The sequence below is a fragment of the Gigantopelta aegis genome, chromosome 7 (genome assembly GCF_016097555.1).
Source record: "Gigantopelta aegis isolate Gae_Host chromosome 7, Gae_host_genome, whole genome shotgun sequence".
In the NCBI taxonomy this organism is placed as follows: domain Eukaryota; kingdom Metazoa; phylum Mollusca; class Gastropoda; order Neomphalida; family Peltospiridae; genus Gigantopelta; species Gigantopelta aegis.
Genome location: NC_054705.1, coordinates 7,483,338 through 7,503,595, shown reverse-complemented (window position 1 = coordinate 7,503,595; position 20,258 = coordinate 7,483,338). Strand labels below are relative to the sequence as shown.

General features: G+C 39.4%; 1 protein-coding gene across 1 annotated transcript; it reads right to left on the bottom strand.

Annotated features, from left to right (window-relative positions):
- Positions 1–265: 265 nt before the first annotated feature.
- Positions 266–4,136, bottom strand: LOC121377195. The gene is made up of 3 exons (XM_041505103.1): positions 4,110–4,136; positions 2,159–2,184; positions 266–1,602 (listed from the first exon to the last, which is right to left on the bottom strand). Exons 1-3 carry the CDS (start codon positions 4,121–4,123, stop codon positions 329–331), a joined length of 1,314 nt encoding a protein of 437 aa, XP_041361037.1. The 5' UTR covers positions 4,124–4,136; the 3' UTR covers positions 266–328.
- Between the last annotated feature and the right edge of the window lie 16,122 nt (positions 4,137–20,258).

Genomic DNA, 20,258 nt, shown 5'->3' with positions numbered 1-20,258 from the left:
TTTGTGTTTATGTCCCGAGTGAAATAACTTTCAATTGTCACGAGCTGTAGCGATTGACAATCAGAATTATTTCTCGAGGGATATAAACATTATAGAAATGATAGCGAATATAAACAAACAGACACCCCAAATGCCTTTCTACAGCTGCTATGTATAAAAGGGACGTCTGAATGTGCACTCGCATTTGTAATAATAGGATATTAAACGAGCTTCCATTGACAATCAGAATTATTTCTCGAGGGATATAAACAGTATAGAAATGATAGCGAATGCAATATGCTATTTATTACCAATAATTTATTTAATTTATACCACTCAACTCGTTGCATTAACGTTCCAGTGGAGTTGCTGCCTTTTCAATCAGATTGAACCATTCGATTGTGTCTACGATTTCTTCTTTCTTCTCATCAGAAAACCTAAACGAGAGCGGGATGGGACGATTCAGTTGAGCAGGATACGAGTCGTCGGTATAGAACACCATTCCATTGAACATGCTGTTCACCGACACCTGTATGACGTATTTACGTTTACCTTGACCCATATCAGTACCTTGACCGTGACCGTTCTCTGTAGGGTGGAATTTAATGTCAATATATCCCAGGATGCTGTCGTCGTCAAGTTGCTCGTATTTTCCATCATTCACTTTCTTATACCAGCCGGTCTTTTTAGTAATAATTCTCTGTAGCTTCTTTTCTAAGTCTTGTTTTTGTTGTTCGGTAAGTTCAATACCTGCGATAATATTTTCTCCAGTCTTAGTTCCCTCGATATGCTGTGTTTCAGGCGACGATTGTGTCTTCTTTCTCTTGATTTTGGGTTCTTCGGATGTATCTTTCCGTTCGTTAATTCCACAGTAGAAGGACCCACCTCCTGGAAGTTTGGAGAATGTTGTAAGATACTCAGGTAGACTTCTAGCAACAAAGCATTCGGCTACTATGTCCATGGCCATTGGTACATCCCGTGAAGCTGACGGTGTGGGGCCCGAGCCTCGTTTTCGCATTTTTTCCTCAATGTCTTCATTAGACAGTCGTTTAAGCTGGACGTTTCTTGACTCGTAGATATTGGTAATTTTTCCTTCTTCAAATTTCGGTTCTGACTCTGCTTGCGTCTTTCTCTTCTTTCCCGCCACACCGCACAGATACGTTGCAATCTGCCTGGCCGTGGGTCGAACCTTGGCTCCGTCTAGTGCAACCTTTGTTTTGAAGTCGTAGGTGGAGATGGAAGAGGAAGGTTCAACAATGATGACCAGGTAGGGGAGACGAGCCACTGAGTCATCATGCAGCTCCTCAAACCATTTCCGTTCGTAGTTGTCCGTGTACAGCGTGTCATCCTCGATCACCATGCTACAGTCTTCGTTGACGAGCTGGTCGAATCCGTCCAGAGACCAGGCCATATCAGGTTTGCCGTAAGTGTGTATCACCAGAGAGCCGCCATTGCTGTTCCTCAGGGCACAGATAACCTGCAGACACTCGTTCTTGAACCTTTTCGTACCCATGTTCGTTTTGGCGCTTTTGAACAAGCACTGGTAGGAGACGCACATGTTGTACACCATCTCGCTGGACTTTAGTTTCTGTCTGATTTTGTCGGTGGTGCGACTACATTCTTCTGGAGATACAAAACAAACAGAACGGTTTGTTACCATATATATATTGTGTGTATGTGTGTGTGTGTATATATATATATATATATGTATATATACACAGAACTTCACATACGTTGTTTTCGCTTCCTATTTAGTGCACGAGTTTATTTTGCGCATAAATATATACCACGAGACTGCGTAGCGGCGGTCGAGTGGTATGTTCTTGTGAAAAATAAACCTTTTATGTTTTATATAAAAGGTTTTTAATTTAACGTCATATTAACTCTTTCTTAAATCTATGATTAATACTCCTTTCATGGATTTACTTAACGTTAAGAATCTTACTCTGCAGCAGCCTTGTGTAATGTTTCAAATACGACGTGACGTAATCTGTAAATGATATATGACGTCAGTAACTAAAAGGCGCTAACTGCAGTCATGCAGTGTAAAATGTGGGTATAACTATTACGTATACTGTATATATATACAGTGTGTGTGTGTGTGTGTGTGTGTGTGTGTGCGTGCGTGTGTGCGTGCGTGCGCGTCTGTATGTGTGTGCATGCGTGTTAAATTACTCACCTGTTCCACAAAAATGTTTGTTAAACCTGAAATTATAACACAAGAAAAAAGGATTTAATCCTCTATAAGATGTTATTGACTAACAGAGACTTTTTAACGAGTGTAATTACATGTCCAAATACAGTTTTTTTCTGCATAAAATCTTAGTGCCCCACGATTAAACGTGTAGGGATATTCATTTCATTTCAAAATTATAATTTTGTTCGTACGTACGAAAATGTGCGTACTTCTTACTATTACCGTATACTGTATACAGTATTTAAACAACAAAATGTATTTAATGTGTAAGTTTAATCGTGAAATATTTTAATAATCGGAAACATCTTACAACGGAGCAAACTCAGGAATGTTCCTTTAAAAACTGATAGCTTTTAGTTTGAAGTAATTGTCTCGTAATGTTTATAAAAAACTAGTCACACGCACACGCGCACGCACGCACACACACACACACACACTGCATATACATACAATATACAATATAAATGTATATACATACATGTAACGGTATTGTAATACAAGAAAAAAGGATTTAATCCTCTATACCTGTATCCAGACACCATTTAAAGGGACATTCCTGATTTTGTTGCAATTTCTAAGATGCTACTGACTAACAAAGACTTTTTAACGAGTGTAATTACATATCAAATACATTTTTCTGCATAAAATATTAGTGGCTGTATATTAAACGTGTTTCTGATCGTTGTAATATGTGTAGTAGGTTAAATTTAATTTAATTTCCAAAAATATATAATTTTCGTACATACGAAATTATTTGAAGACAAAATCCAGTTTGGGCTTCTTACAAATATTAAGACGACCAGAAACACATTGAATATACAGACACTAATATTCTAAACAAGAAAATATATTTAATATGTAAGTTTAATCCTAGAAATATTTTAATAGTCAGAAACATCTTACAATGCAGTAAACTCAGGAATGTCTCTTTAAAAACTGATAGGTTTTAGTTTGAAGTAATTCTCTCGTAATGTTTATGAGAAAAAAAACTAGACAGAAACGCACGCACGCGCGCGCACACACACACACACACACACACACACACACACACACTATGCATATCCATACAATATACATATGCATACATGTATACAGAGAGAGAGAGAGAGAGAGAGAGAGAGAGAGAGAGAGAGAGAGAGAGAGAGAGAGAGAGAGAGAGAGAGAGAGAGTGTTTATCGGTATTGTGAATATCATATATTAGGAATAAAAATTGTATTATTAGAGCCTCTGGCAAGCATAGTGCATTATTTTTATTCGTAATATATGACATTGACGATACCGAAACACACGAGGGTAATAATCTGTGTATCACATAATCTCAAGTTTAATACAACGTGTTTTTGTACACTGTACACGCAGCTTTAATTCCAGTCCGCCATTACTAGATATTTAAATGACGTGTCTCTTTGAATGGAAATGATGTCAAACTCGAATGACGTCATTTTGGATATCCTTTTCCTGAACGCTGGACAGCTTTCAGTGTAAAATTGCTATTAAAAGGTTTTTATTTGATGACAATGAATGTATATGTCAATTATGGTGTGTCACCCTAGAACGTTTGTTTAAGTGTCAATAAACCTAGTGTCGTGACCTCGATCAATTCATATCTAATTTGCAAAGTCATCAAATTCTTAAATTATGTGATCTGTAAAATATCACATACTTTGAAAACGCTTTCTTGGTGTAATCTCGATGTAATATGTGTATACGTGCATGTAAGGATGACTGGATAGCTGAGAACGTATTGTGGCAAGTCTGCAATTTGTGGGCGATTCGGTGCCACAGGTTCGAGCCCCAGCAACGGCAGGAGACAATTTGTGAGGCCAGAAAGGATTTAACTAGCCCTTGCGCCAGTGCGTTAATATGTATGTATGTAATATTTTAAATATGTGCACGTGCATTTAAGCAATGTTTTGTTAAATAAAAATCATACCTAAAATCCGCCATATTTGTAGTTATCGTTTACCTGCAAAATAAGAAATAATAATTTAATTTAATTAAGTGCAATTAAATAATATTTGCATTTAAATGTAGTCGCAGTCATAGTGGGGAGTGTCTAGATCGTAGACAGCGAGAGTCGTCAACTACTGTGTGTCTACTGAATATGTATAGATACATACATACATACATACATACATTCATACATACATACGTACGTACGTACATACGTACATACATACGTACATACATCAATACATACTAGCCAGTGCCAGGTCTGCCCACTGTTTCATGCACGTAAGCCGGATCGACCGCGTAGATTGTAGGCCCCATGCATATGGTTGAGTTAAAGAGCTTCCTTTTTATGGAAGCTTCGATAACTCAGAGCGTATCGTGGTTAGTCTTGCAATTTGCGGGCGAATCGGTGCCACAGGTTCGAGTCCCAGCAACGGCATGGGACAATTTGTGAGGCCAGAAAGGATTAATTATCCCCTGCGCCAGTGCGTTAATATCTATGTATGTAACAGTCAACCTCGACATACATACAATATATAGATATTCATACATCAATACATACTAGCCAGTGCCAGGTCTGCCCACTGTTTCATGCACGTAAGCGGGATCGACCGCGTAGATTGTAGGCCCCATGCATATGGTTGATTTGAAGAGCTTCCTTTTTATGGAAGCTTCGATAGCTCAGAGTGTATCGTGGTTAGTCTTGCAATTTGCGGGCGAATCGGTGCCACAGGTTCGAGTCCCAGCAACGGCATGGGGCAATTTGTGAGGCCAGAAAGGATTTAATTATCCCCTGCGCCAGTGCGTTAATATCTATGTATGTAACAGTCAACCTCGACATACATACAATATATAGATATTCATACACAAATATATACATACATATATAATACATATATATATATATATATTAACATCCAAGTCATAAATGCATTTCATATTTACTATTATGAACTCGGTTAATAATGTTCTCCTGTCAATGGGTCATTTGTTTACAGCCAACAAGACTTGTATACCGGAGCGTAACGTTTTGATGAGATTTAGTTGAAGTGTGACGTCAAACTACAGTTGTGCTAATCGCACATATTGCCGGTAAGGCGACTTCTGAACTTTGATTTACTAACTATCGAATTAAATTTAATATATATATATATATATATATATATATATATATATATATATATATATATATATATATATATAGTGTTTTCCCTAGCTTGTTTTAGCATGGTGCGGTACCATGCCTCAGTAGTCTAGCACCATCTTGCCTTAATCAGCACCATGCTGCCCTGATATTAAAGAAGCCTTCTTCAGTAATTAATTCTAAAATTGCCTTTATAAAACACCCAAAAAGGTATTATTAATTAATAAAATATGCCTTTTATATCTTTGCCATTCATTTATTAAAGCAAGCACATAAATTACATTAATGTTTACTTCAATTAATTTTTGTGTATTTTTAATGAAATACAAGTGCCCTGAAAATGGTGAAAATGCCCTAAAAGTGTCTGGTCTACCGTGCCGTGCCAAATTTCTAGGGAAATCACTAATATATATATATATATCTTTCTTCTTTCAGAACTACAAGCCAAATACGGCAACAATATAGGACTATATCGCGACGATGGCCTAGCCGCATTCAATGAGTCACCGAGAACCATAGAGATAATCAAAAAATATATTTGCAGAATATTTGCAAACCATAAACTCAAGATCACCATTGTCGCCAACAAATAATCTGTAGATTACTTAGACGTAACTCTAGATCTTGAAAAGAGCTCAGTCAAACCCTATATGAAACCAAAGAACACACCTTTATACATCCACAACAAGAGCAACCACCCTCCAAATATCATACGCAGTATACCAAAAACAATAAATAAAAGACTTTCTGATATATCTTCGAATGAGTGCATCTTTGAAGAAGCGAAACGCCCATATAAGGAAGCCTTACTCAAGAGCGGATATAACTATAACCTCGAATACACCCCAACAGCAGAAAACAACAGTCGCAGAAACAACCGCAATAGGAACATCACCTGGTACAACCCACCATATAGCTCCAACGTGAAAACCAACGTAGGTCACCAGTTCCTCAGATTACTCGATGAGTGCTTTCCCAAAAGCAACCCTCTCCACAAAATTATAAATCGAAACACCGTTAAAATTAGCTATAGCTGCATGCCTAATGTTGGGGAAATAATTTCAGCGCATAACAAAACTCTACTTCAACAACACAGAGACAAAGACGCCGTTCCCTCCAGAGAATGCAACTGTAGACGAAGAGCTGAATGTCCACTTGAGGGTAAATGCTTGCAGAAAGGAGTAATATATCAAGCTACCGTTAATACACTCGATGACAACAAGCAAGAAACATACGTTGGTTTGACCGAGAAGACATTTAAGACGAGATATACCGCGCACACGAGCAGTTTTCAAAACGCAACACAGAAGAACGCAACAGCGCTAAGTCAGTACATTTGGACACTGAAGGATAGATTCACCCCATACACCATTAAGTGGAAAATTTTATCCAAAGCAAAGTCATACTCCCCAGCGAGCAAAAGATGTAACCTCTGCCTGAAGGAAAAACTGTTCATAATGTATAAACCTGAAACCATCACACTAAACTCCAAGAATGAACTCGTATCAGCATGTCGACACAGAAGCAAATACCTTCTGTGCGCATACCACACATCACCTATAGACCTGCATAGTGACGTAACCTCGACGTCACAGAGTCCATTACGTCATCAGCTTTCCGTTGACGGTGTAATTAAATCTACATCTGATGAGTGAGAGCAATTCAACTCTCTCACGAAACAAGCCTGTCATGTAGAGATAAACATACACTTTTAACGATATATATATATATATATATATATATATATATATATATATATATATATATATATAAACCCCGCAATTGCGACCATCGGCGGGACTTAATAAAATTGGTCTTAATAGTCGGGTGGTCTTAATACCGAATTACCAGCATTCAAAATGATGATTGTTTGGCAAATATTGGTTCTGACTTTCACGTGCCCACCCATCCCCCTCTCCTTTTCGGTTGCCGTTAGCAGTATGTAAACGGATAATTTTCACTGGCTATGACGGTGTATTAACATTTACATTGAAATGCGTTACTTGTCTCACTTGATTGATTGCAGCTAACCGTTGCATTTGTTGTCAATGTCTGTGAAAAATAAAATGTTAGAATGGTTTGGCATTTGCTTTCATAACAAACATTTACTTGTGTAACTGCTACTTTTGAATAGTATTTTGTGCAAGTTATACAACAAAATGACTGTATGCTGTACCTTCCAGAAATTAACCACGACTTCCTAGTTTGAAAGTAATACCTTTGTCTTTCGAACTAAATGAATATAAGACTATTTCTTTGCTAGTTTAAGCAACACATATACCTGCAATTAACTTTAAAGTTACATTCTCTGGTTACCATATTATAACATCATGTACAAATGTGAAATACAAGCTCAAATGCACTTTTAAAAAAACTCGTGTGTGTTCACTATGAACGGATATCGTCAAACGTATACGCTTGATTCGTCGCCTGTGCCGCCATAGCTCGGCAAAGCACAAACGACAGCCTGTTGTCAGTTTCATTTAACACGTGCGTTTGCCGATTTCAAATTGTAGGGTTCGTCTCAAAAAAATTAAAAGAGAAATCTTGCGCTGTACGAAGAACGTTCGGTTGAGGATACGGTACTAGAGTCTTTAGTTAAAACCGGTTTGATCTTGACAACGTATTATCGACAGTCGTACCTTCCTATTTCAGAATTGATATTTTATAAAGTGTTAGTAGAACTTTCAAAGTTTTGTTTGTATACTAGTAACACATTAATCATGTATATATTTTTAAAATAAAATATACTAAAGAAGACAATGTGAACGTTTTCACTTCTTAATTTTACGTGTTAAAATCGACAAATTCAAATAAATATTATTTCGTTTGGAAAGGGTAAAGTTGGGGGGGGGGGGGTTAACGACATCAAAGATAAATCACATTGATTTAATAATCATCCGACTCATACAGCCGTAAATAAAATGTGTTGAGTGCGTCGTTAAATAAATAAAATCCTTCCTTCCATCTGCTGTTGGATGTCTAACATTTGGTAATTTTTACATATAACCTTAGAGAGGAATGGGATGCATATACAGGGGGAGGGTATTGGAAGTCGAAACCTTTACTTGCCCAAGCTTAAAAAACTTATAACCCCAACCCCGCTGAAATCCCTGCACACGCGCCTTGGACCATCACGCGCCACAGACCATCACATACCATGGTCTTTTTGTATACCCGCCGATGGGGATCGATCCTAGATTGACCGCGCTTTTCCAAAAAACACCTTTTCAGTCTAAGTAATGAATAAAAATAACATATAGTCTTGAAAAATGTTACGTACATCGAACACAGTACCCTCTTCCTCTACCCCTAGAGCGTTATGTAATTAGTAACACCCCCTTACATGTAACGCGTATGCCAACAGCTGGCCACTGTCAAAATTTAACGTAAATCCCTCACTCACCGACCACTGGAAAGGCGTTGTACCATACCTCTATGGATATAAATATGTTTTGGAGATATAAGACGACCCCTCAGTCAAGACAGTCAAATGTTTTCCAAAATTACGAAATCTCACGTGATCTCTTGTTGGGGAATTCTATACTTGTGATAAGCCAATGAAAACGGAGATCGGTACGAGCCCGTCAAAAGTGTCCCACTTTCAAAATACTGGCTTTGTTTTTGACCTGAATAAGCCAGCGTAGTGAAATCAATGCAGAGTGCGGCATCATAAATGCATCAAACGTAATTGGATTTTCTGTTCTATATGCTTAAATAATAAAAAATATTCCAGGGAATGTAGTTTTAATACCGTAGCGTGGACAACTAGGCAAGATTTTACCACGCTATTTATTGTTTGTCGCTTTTGTGATGAAGTAAATGTTGTGGTCGCATTTGTGTGGTCAAAATGCACTACAAAATATCACTGAGTCTAACTTTACTTGTCGTAATCCGTAGTAGCGGAGTGATCTTAATACCGTGATAGTTTTACTATAAAATAATACGGAAATATTCTGGTCTTTAAAGGAAACATGTCACGTGACCTATATTTGGAACCAACCATGTACAATTAATTATAAATTGAATCACCTAAAAAAATATAAAAAATATAAATTAATTACTTAAAATATCTCCGTAAAAAACCCCCAGATACGAGCTCTTAACGGAAATTGCCGATATTTAATGAGCAGGGCAATCACGAGGTCCGTGACGTCAGAGAAGCGTCGCTTGATCTGAAGCCTTACACTTAAAAGCATTAGTCCGTACCACTCATAAAGAATCTAAGACTTGCACAGCTTACCAAAACAATGAGTGATCGTTCACAAAACGTTTTGCCGTATCAATTTGAGCTGTTAGTAAATGAAGAAAGACACACATTTACTTACAACAGTGATACTGAAGAAAAAACGGATAGCGAGTCGGAGGTTGGAGAAACCGATGGTGCCAGACCAGACCGGTCGACCAATTTACAGCCCGGAGCCCGAAAGTAACCCGGAGACAAAACCAAAACCCGGATGCTAATGCCGAGGTGTATACTGTTCATATTTAGCATAAAGATACACCTCGGTATGATGTATTTAAATATGTAAAAATATATAAATGTAGGACAAAGAAAATATCGCATTTTTCATGTTCGGGCTGTACATAATAAAATCTGCATACACAGTGTAAACAAACGCTCTAATTTACGACAAGGCGCTTCACTTTCATTAACCTGACTTGTAAAACAACATAAATGACTTGAGAGTATGATCAACTTTTTAAATAAATATATTTCAATTTGCATCAATAGAACGAAATGGGGTTATAGTATTTTTCTCATAAAAAAGTAGCATATAAACAGTTAACAACAATGGAAGAGTACAGCGGCTCTGATGTCACTTCCCTTTTTTTCCGAACGCTCACGAATAAATATGCATAAATTGTACTTTGATACTGATTAGGGTAATTTCTTCATTTTAAGTTAAGTTAATTTTATTGTTATAAACTTATTTGTATATAAGTTTTATATCATTTTGCATTAAAATGAGCTATAATATGGTCTCGTAACATGTTTCCTTTAAACTATTGGTCTTAAAACTGGGGTAGTCGTAAGGTGGGTTTTACTGTATGTGTACGTGTCTTTTTGTAAATTGTACACGCAACTTTAATCCCAGTGACGTAATTGTGCATGTCCTTACATGGATGTCGAAATAATTATAGAGTAAGTTTATTTACGTTTAAGGACGCAATCAAAATTTATTAACCTCCCAATTTATTATTTTAGTTATTTTTGGTAGTAATGTTTTTAATTTCTAAATTGTCTCTATATTTAGGTTTTTCCTGCCCCGAGTCAGACCCCTGATCATATCGGAGGCCGGACTCTAGGCGTGTTCGAAACCATAGAGGTATATGAGCACGTTAAAACCCTATCCAAGCCAATCCAAGCCAAGCTTACTTTACGGACCAATGCGTGCCGGGCCGCTACGCCTAACGGCCCTGGGGGAAAGCCCTACTACTACCAGTACTACTATTTCTACTACTACTACTACTACTACTACTACTACTACTACTACTACTACTACTACTACTACTACTACTTCTACTGCGACTACAGCTACCACTATCACTTACGAAAAGTGTGACGTCACAAGTTATTCCCGTGGACCCTTCATATATATATATATATATATATATATATATATATATATATATATATATATTTAATTCCATTTTATAATTATTGTTTTGTAATAGGCGTCTGGATTGGTTAAAATGTTATTACATGATCTAAAAAAAAAGAAAAAATAGTTCATTCTTCCATGAACGTGAATACTGCAATTTTTCGGTAAACAAATAAAAGCGGAATGTTATTACCGAAACTACTTTTTATCAATTTCGTCAACAACGGAATCTCCGAGAATACCATTATCCCAATATCGCCAGCACTGTGAGTGACAGTGACAAACTGACAGCCAATTTATGCTGACAATTAGCATGAACGCGCATTGTAACATGACCTACACGGCACACAGTCTGCGAGCCACCCAATTCTGGCTTTCAACGACTCGGGTTTTGATCTGAGACACATAATGTATATGACAGGCCATAAAAACGAAGCTTCTATTAGCAATTATAGCATAGAATGTTCAACGAATCAAAAGAGAGACATGAGCGCAGCTCTGCCACATTGACAAAACACCAAATCGATAACTTACACACGCGAAAACACATACGCCTTCGTGTACAATTACACAACCTGTCCTTTCCGAAAATAACATCACACAATCACAAACTTCGTTTGAAAGACACACACACACACACACACACACACACACACACACACTCCTTTTAGATATAGAGATTGTTCAAATCAAACCAACTAACAAACTAAAAAATACTCACATCGATCTCCAGGCCATACTCTGTCCCTTAATTCCAGCACTGCGTATCGTAGTCGGTGAGATTACGAAATCAGGAAGTATTTACAATCAATGTTGTTTGTTTGCATGTTACTTAGCAATGAGCGGCGGGAAATAGGTCAGTGGTAATGGCCTGATGCGCGGTATAACAAAGGCCCTGCTACGTGCTATCACGTCTGTCGAATGGTCCATATGGTGCACACCAGTTAGGGGCGGGAAATAGGTCAGTGGTAATGGACTGATGCGCAGTATAACAAAGGCCCTGCTACGTGCTATCACGTCTGTCGAATGGTCCATATGGTGCACACCAGTTAGGGGCGGGAAATAGGTCAGTGGTAATGGACTGATGCGCGGTATAACAAAGGCCCTGCTACGTGCTATCACGTCTGTCGAATGGTCCATATGGTGCACACCAGTTAGGGGCGGGAAATAGCTCAGTGGTAATGGACTGATGCGCGGTATAACAAAGGCCCTGCTACGTGCTATCACGTCTGTCGAATGGTCGATATGGTGCACACCAGTTAGGGGCGGGAAATAGCTCAGTGGTAATGGCTTAATGCGCGGTCGATCTCGGATCGATTCACGTTGGTCGACCATTGGGATATTTCTCGTTCCAGCTAGTGCGCCACGACTGGTATAACAAAGGCCCTGCTATCATACTATAGAGACGGCAGGGACAGAGGACACTTAGCAACATATGCTACTGGTTTTGTGTCTCTATCCAGGCACATCGTACTGTACAGACGGCAGGGACATAGGACACTTAGCTATATATGCTACTGGTTTGTCCTTCTACCCAGGCACAGCATACTATAGAGATGGCAGGGACAGAGGACACTTAGCTACTTATGATACTGGTTTGTCTCTCTACCTAGGCACATCATACTATAGTGACGGCAGGGATAGAGGACACATAGCTATATATACTACTGGTTTGTCTCTCTGCCCAGGCACATCATACTATAGAGACGGCAGGGACAGAGGACACTTAGCTACGCATGCTACTGGTTTGTCCTTCTACCCAGGCACAGCATACTATAGAGATGCCAGGGACAGAGGACACTTAGCTACATATGCTACTGGTGTGTCCCTCTACCCAGGCACATCATACTATATAGATGGCAGGGACAGAGGACACTTAGCTACATATACTACTGGTTTGTCTCTCTACCCAGGCACATCATACTATAGAGACGGCAGGGACAGAGGACACTTAGCTACATATACTACTGGTTTGTCTCTCTACCCAGGCACATCATACTATAGAGACGATATGGACAGAGGACACTTAGCTACATATACTACTGGTTTGTCTCTCTACCCAGGCACATCATACTATAGAGACGATATGGACAGAGGACACTTAGCTACATATACTACTGGTTTGTCCCTCTACCCAGGCACATCATACTATATAGATGGCAGGGACAGAGGACACTTAGCTACATATACTACTGGTTTGTCTCTCTACCCAGGCACATCATACTATATAGATGGCAGGGACAGAGGACACTTAGCTACATATACTACTGGTTTGTCTCTCTACCCAGGCACATCATACTATAGAGACGGCAGGGACAGAGGACACTTAGCTACATATACTACTGGTTTGTCTCTCTACCCAGGCACATCATACTATATAGACGGCAGGGACAGAGGACACTTAGCTACATATACTACTGGTTTGTCTCTCTACCCAGGCACATCATACTATAGAGACGATAGGGACAGAGGACACTTAGCTACATATACTACTGGTTTGTCTCTCTACCCAGGCACATCATACTATAGAGACGGCAGGGACAGAGGACACTTAGCTACATATACTACTGGTTTGTCTCTCTACCCAGGCACATCATACTATAGAGACGGCAGGGACAGAGGACACTTAAGTTAAGTATGCTATTTGTTTTGTCACTTAGACTCTGGACAAATCAATTCTAAAAGTTAAGGTGTGCACGCAACTAATGTTTCATCTGATAGAGAAAGATCGTGATATAGAGTAGCCATAACCATCCATCCCTGTTATATTATGCTAATCCAACGGGGGTAAAGGTGTTAGAGGTGGGTCTAAGACACACACACACACACACACACACACACACACACACACACACATGCATACACACAGACATACCTCCACACAGACATACACACATAAACACCCACACAAAGAAAAAAAACACCAACAGACACACACGCATACATACACACACAAACACACACATACACACACATACAAACACACATGAACACACATACACACGCAGACACACACACACACACCCACACACACACATACAAATACATACATAGACACACAGACACAAATACACACACACACATACATATCAGTGGGCGATCACGTGACTTACGTCACGATATAGGTCATCGAGCTTTGTAATTCTTGCGACGGAGTGTCAAGAAGGTTAGCTGAATGTGGGTGCTGTCGGATTTCTTTCTGTAGTGTGTTTAAAATGAATGAACTAAAAAATGATCGATGTAAAGGTATTTGACGTCAAACATAGGATTGTTGTGGTATTAGAGCGGAACTCTTTGACTACTGTGTGGTGGTCGGCGAATGCCAAACAATGACATAGCTTGGTCTCTGACTGTAATAAGAGCGTATTTATGTCCAATTGTCCGTCTAGCTCTCTTACAGTCAGAGTACTCGGGCTACTTCTACTACTACTATGATTACGAGAGAGAGAGAGAGAGAGAGAGAGAGAGAGAGAGAGAGAGAGAGAGAGAGAGAGAGAGAGAGAGAGAGAGAGAGAGAGAGAGAGAGAGAGAGAGAGATTGTATTATGCGAGCCTCGGACAGGACGATAGTGTATTCAGTGTTTTGAGGTGTGTGCGTGCGTGTTTGTGTGTGCGTGCGTGCGTGTTTGTGTGTGCGTGCGTGTGAATACAGAATACATTTGTAACTTGCATTGACATATTCACCAACCTGTACTATATATCGAGCAATGAAATCCAATAGCTGACCTTTCTATCGACAACCGATGTAAAATATTTATTTGCAATCATTTTAGATATAGAGATTGTTCAAATTAAACCAATTATCAAAAAAAAAAAAATACTTACATCGATCTTCAGTCCATATTCTATCCCGTAATTTCAGCACTACGTATTGTCGATGAGATTACGAAACCAGGGAAGCATATACGATCAATGTTGTTTGTTTTCATGCTACTCAGCAATGAGCTGCGGGAAATAGGTCAGTGGTAATGGCCTGATACGCGGTATAACAAAGGCCCTGCTATGTGCTATCACGTCTGTCGAATGGTGCATATAAAAGATCCCTTGCTACTTGTAACCTTTGTTAACTACGCTGTGTGCTATCACGTCTGTCGAATGGTGCATATAAAAGATCCCTTGCTACTTGTAACATTTGTTAACTACGCTATGTGCTATCACGTCTGTCGAATGGTGCATATAAAAGATCCCTTGCTACTTGTAACATTTGTTAACTACGCTATGTGCTATCACGTCTGTCGAATGGTGCATATAAAAGATCCCTTGCTACTTGTAACATTTGTTAACTACGCTATGTGCTATCACGTCTGTCGAATGGTGCATATAAAAGATCCCTTGCTACTTGTAACATTTGCTAACTACGCTATGTGCTATCACGTCTGTCGAATGGTGCATATAAAAGATCCCTTGCTACTTGTAACATTTCTTAACTACGCTATGTGCTATCACGTCTGTCGAATGGTGCATATAAAAGATCCCTTGCTACTTGTAACATTTCTTAACTACGCTATGTGCCATCACGCCTGTCGAATGGTGCATATAAAAGATCCTTGCTACTTGTAACATTTCTTAACTACGCTGTGTGCCATCACGTCTGTCGAATGGTGCATATAAAAGATCCCTTGCTACTTGTAACATTTCTTAACTACGCTGTGTGCCATCACGTCTGTCGAATGGTGCATATAAAAGATCCCTTGCTACTTGTAACATTTCTTAACTACGCTGTGTGCCATCACGTCTGTCGAATGGTGCATATAAAAGATCCCTTGCTACTTGTAACATTTCTTAACTACGCTGTGTGCCATCACGTCTGTCGAATGGTGCATATAAAAGATCCCTTGCTACTTGTAACATTTCTTAACTACGCTGTGTGCCATCACGTCTGTCGAATGGTGCATATAAAAGATCCCTTGCTACTTGTAACATTTCTTAACTACGCTGTGTGCCATCACGTCTGTCGAATGGTGCATATAAAAGATCCCTTGCTACTTGTAACATTTGTTAACTACGCTGTGTGCCATCACGTCTGTCGAATGGTGCATATAAAAGATCCCTTGCTACTTGTAACATTTGTTAACTACGCTATGTGCCATCACGTCTGTCGAATGGTGCATATAAAAGATCCCTTGCTACTTGTAACATTTGTTAACTACGCTATGTGCCATCACGTCTGTCGAATGGTGCATATAAAAGATCCCTTGCTACTTGTAACATTTGTTAACTACGCTATGTGCCATCACGTCTGTCGAATGGTGCATATAAAAGATCCCTTGCTACTTGTAACATTTGTTAACTACGCTATGTGCCATCACGTCTGTCGAATGGTGCATATAAAAGATCCCTTGCTACTTGTAACATTTGTTAACTACGCTATGTGCCATCACGTCTGTCGAATGGTGCATATAAAAGATCCCTTGCTACTTGTAACATTTGTTAACTACGCTATGTGCCATCACGTCTGTCGAATGGTGCATATAAAAGATCCCTTGCTACTTGTAACATTTCTTAACTACGCTATGTGCCATCACGTCTGTCGAATGGTGCATATAAAAGATCCCTTGCTACTTGCTACTTGTAACATTTGTTAACTACGCCATGTGCCATCACGTCTGTCGAATGGTGCATATAAAAGATCCCTTGCTACTTGTAACATTTGTTAACTACGCCATGTGCCATCACGTCTGTCGAATGGTGCATATAAAAGATCCCTTGCTACTTGTAACATTTCTTAACTACGCTATGTGCCATCACGTCTGTCGAATGGTGCATATAAAAGATCCCTTGCTACTTGTAACATTTCTTAACTACGCCATGTGCCATCACGTCTGTCGAATGGTGCATATAAAAGATCCCTTGCTACTTGTAACATTTCTTAACTACGCTGTGTGCCATCACGTCTGTCGAATGGTGCATATAAAAGATCCCTTGCTACTTGTAACATTTCTTAACTACGCTGTGTGCCATCACGCCTGTCGAATGGTGCATATAAAAGATCCCTTGCTACTTGTAACATTTCTTAACTACGCTGTGTGCCATCACGCCTGTCGAATGGTGCATATCCCGCTACTGTCGAACTGGTGCCATCACGTCTGTCGAATGGTGCATATAAAAGATCCCTTGCTACTTGTAACATTTCTTAACTACGCTGTGTGCCATCACGTCTGTCGAATGGTGCATATAAAAGATCCCTTGCTACTTGTAACATTTCTTAACTACGCTGTGTGCCATCACGTCTGTCGAATGGTGCATATAAAAGATCCCTTGCTACTTGTAACATTTCTTAACTACGCTGTGTGCCATCACGTCTGTCGAATGGTGCATATAAAAGATCCCTTGCTACTTGTAACATTTCTTAACTACGCTGTGTGCCATCACGTCTGCGAATGGTGCATATAAAAGATCCCTTGCTACTTGTAACATTTCTTAACTACGCTATGTGCCATCACGTCTGTCGAATGGTGCATATAAAAGATCCCTTGCTACTTGTAACATTTGTTAACTACGCTATGTGCCATCACGTCTGTCGAATGGTGCATATAAAAGATCCCTTGCTACTTGTAACATTTCTTAACTACGCTATGTGCCATCACGTCTGTCGAATGGTGCATATAAAAGATCCCTTGCGACTTGTAACATTTCTTAACTACGCTATGTGCCATCACGTCTGTCGAATGGTGCATATAAAAGATCCCTTGCGACTTGTAACATTTGTTAACTACGCCATGTGCCATCACGTCTGTCGAATGGTGCATATAAAAGATCACTTGCTACTTGTAACATTTGTTAACTACGCCATGTGCTATCACGTCTGTCGAATGGTGCATATAAAAGATCACTTGCTACTTGTAACATTTGTTAACTACGCTATGTGCTACCACGTCTGTCGAATGGTGCATATAAAAGATCACTTGCTACTTGTAACATTTGTTAACTACGCTATGTGCTATCACGTCTGTCGTATGGTGCATATAAAAAATCCCTTGCTACTTGTAACATTTGTTAACTACATCTGTCAATTGATTTCAGTGCTCTGTATTGGCACTAAATGTATACAAAGTTTCAATAGGAACTCCAATCAATTGACAGTACACAGCCTGAGACGGGCGTAGATCAGATTGAATGATATACAAGCTGTATATAGCTTCGATTGCCTGGATAGTATCTATACTCTGTCAAAAACGAAACGCATAGGTGATAGGGAAAGAAGAAAAGTGTTTGATTTTACAAAATATCGTTTTTGTACAGTGCTGCTGAATGACCATGTTTGTTGATATCCTGGAATGGGACAGCATGCCCAAATGCACCCTAAAACAAATTTAACGCACGTTGTGGCACGTCGCCCAAGTTTACAGATTCGGTGGAGGGAGTGTCAGGATGTGGGGAGCCATCTCATACACCGGCAGAAGTGAACTTGTGTTTCGAACAAGGCAACCTGACAGCTGTAGGCTACTGGCATGAAATTGTTCGCCGTTACGTGCTTCCCATTTTGGATCGACAGAGAGAACTCTTTCAGCAGGACAATGCTAAGCCGGATACGGCACGTGTGACAATGGATGTTCTACAGAATGAGAACATTAATGTGCTGCCATGGTCATCAAGATCGCCAAATCTCAACCCCATGAACATCTATGGGGCGAACTGGACAGACGTGTACGCCAGCGGGACCCGGAGCCTCAGACGCTTCCGCAATTGTCACATGCACTGCAGGAAGAATGGGCTAGGATTCCACGTGCCCGGATTCAGAGACTCATTTAGTCTATGTCAAGGAGATTTCGGGCAGTGATTGCTGCTGCTGGTGGCCACACAAGGTACTGATTTCAGCGCCCTCGTGCGACGCTGTTTGGTGACGCAAATGACACATATTCTCACGACTAGTAATTCTATCTAGGAGAATACGTTCGAATATTTTCCCGACTGCAGAAGTCAAGGTTATACCCCGATAGTTCGATGGGTCTGTTGTGTCTTTACTATTTCCTTTATATATAGGAATTATAGTTCCTGTTCTCAACATCTCTGGCGAATAGCATGTCCATATTATCATATTGAATAGGTGGGTTAAGTGTTTGTGTAGTATCACATTTGTATATTTTATATGTTCATTTGTTACAAGATCTGGACCAGACGCTTTGTTAATGTTAAGCTGGTTTACTATCTTGGTTACTTCGTGTCGGGTGATGTCATGTTTTAGGATCGAATCATCATCAGGAAGCACCTCACCCCTAGTGTCACGAACCTTAGCGTCAACCTCGCGTTCAAAGGTCTGGCTGAAGTAAGATCCTTGCAGGGGAGATAACAAGTCTTGATAGTAATTTGCCCAAACTGCACATTCTTCATTTGGCGTTTTACCAGTCTTTTCTTTATACTTCATGCAGTGTGTACCCATTCTATTATCTGTTCTTCTCTGTTTCTTTACTGCTTTGTAAAACTCTGCTCTGTCCATTTCACATGCTTTACTTATTTCAACATATTTTTCTTTGTTCCAGCGTCTTTCAGCTTTTCGTTTCTCTCTTCTAAAATCACATTTCGCCTTTTTATATGTTGCATATGATTCATCTGAGGGATCATGTGGTCGACCTGCATATTTCCATTGCCGCTTCGATTCTCTCATTTGGTAGTGATAAAAAATTCAAATTACTGCCTTTCCGGTATGGTTTTAGGTACGTCTTATACTGTCCTTTAGGAATGTACATAGCAGCTGACGCGTGTAGCGCCGTGGTGATACAGTCATAATAGTTATCAGGGTTAGCAGAGTGAATACTTGGTAATGTGGTACCGAGGATTTTATCTACCTCTGGTGCATACATTTGTACTTCAAATGATGTAGCCTTTTGTCATGTCAATGTTGTTCTATGCCACTGTTTATCACCAATTAAGAATCTATCACTCATAAAGGTCAATGTCACGGGATAATGATCAGAGACCTCATATGGGATTGATATGTCTATAGACGTTTTCAGCACATAGTTTTGCAAATCTTGTTGCAAGAATATATAGTCAATAGTAGATGATTGGGTGTTTGCTTTATTTTTCCACATAGTTAATGGATCATCAACACTACTACATGAGTATGATGATAATAAGTTTCTGTTTGAAAGAAATTCAAACAACAGTCTTGATCTGTTTGTGAAAGCTTTATTTACGATATCTGTGTTGAAATCGCCACACACTATTGGAAAGTTACATGTAGCAAGTTCGTCATAAATGTCAAACACTTCCTTTAAACACTTCTGATTAACTCTAGTGTTACTGTTAGTCGACGGCAGTAGCGCACAGATTATAGACAGATCAGCACAGCTTGGACGACTTATATTAACAGCAGTTATATAGTCTTGTTTGGTTATGTGAGCAGTAACTGACATACAGTTAGTTTTTCTCACTACAAT

What these genes read in the sequence shown, in the direction of transcription:
- LOC121377195 (XM_041505103.1), bottom strand. An exon ending in CAAACATTTTTGTGGAACAG is followed by an intron (nt 1,603 to 2,158) that starts GTGAGTAATTTA and finishes TTGTATCTCCAG; the next exon opens with AAGAATGTAGTCGCACCACC.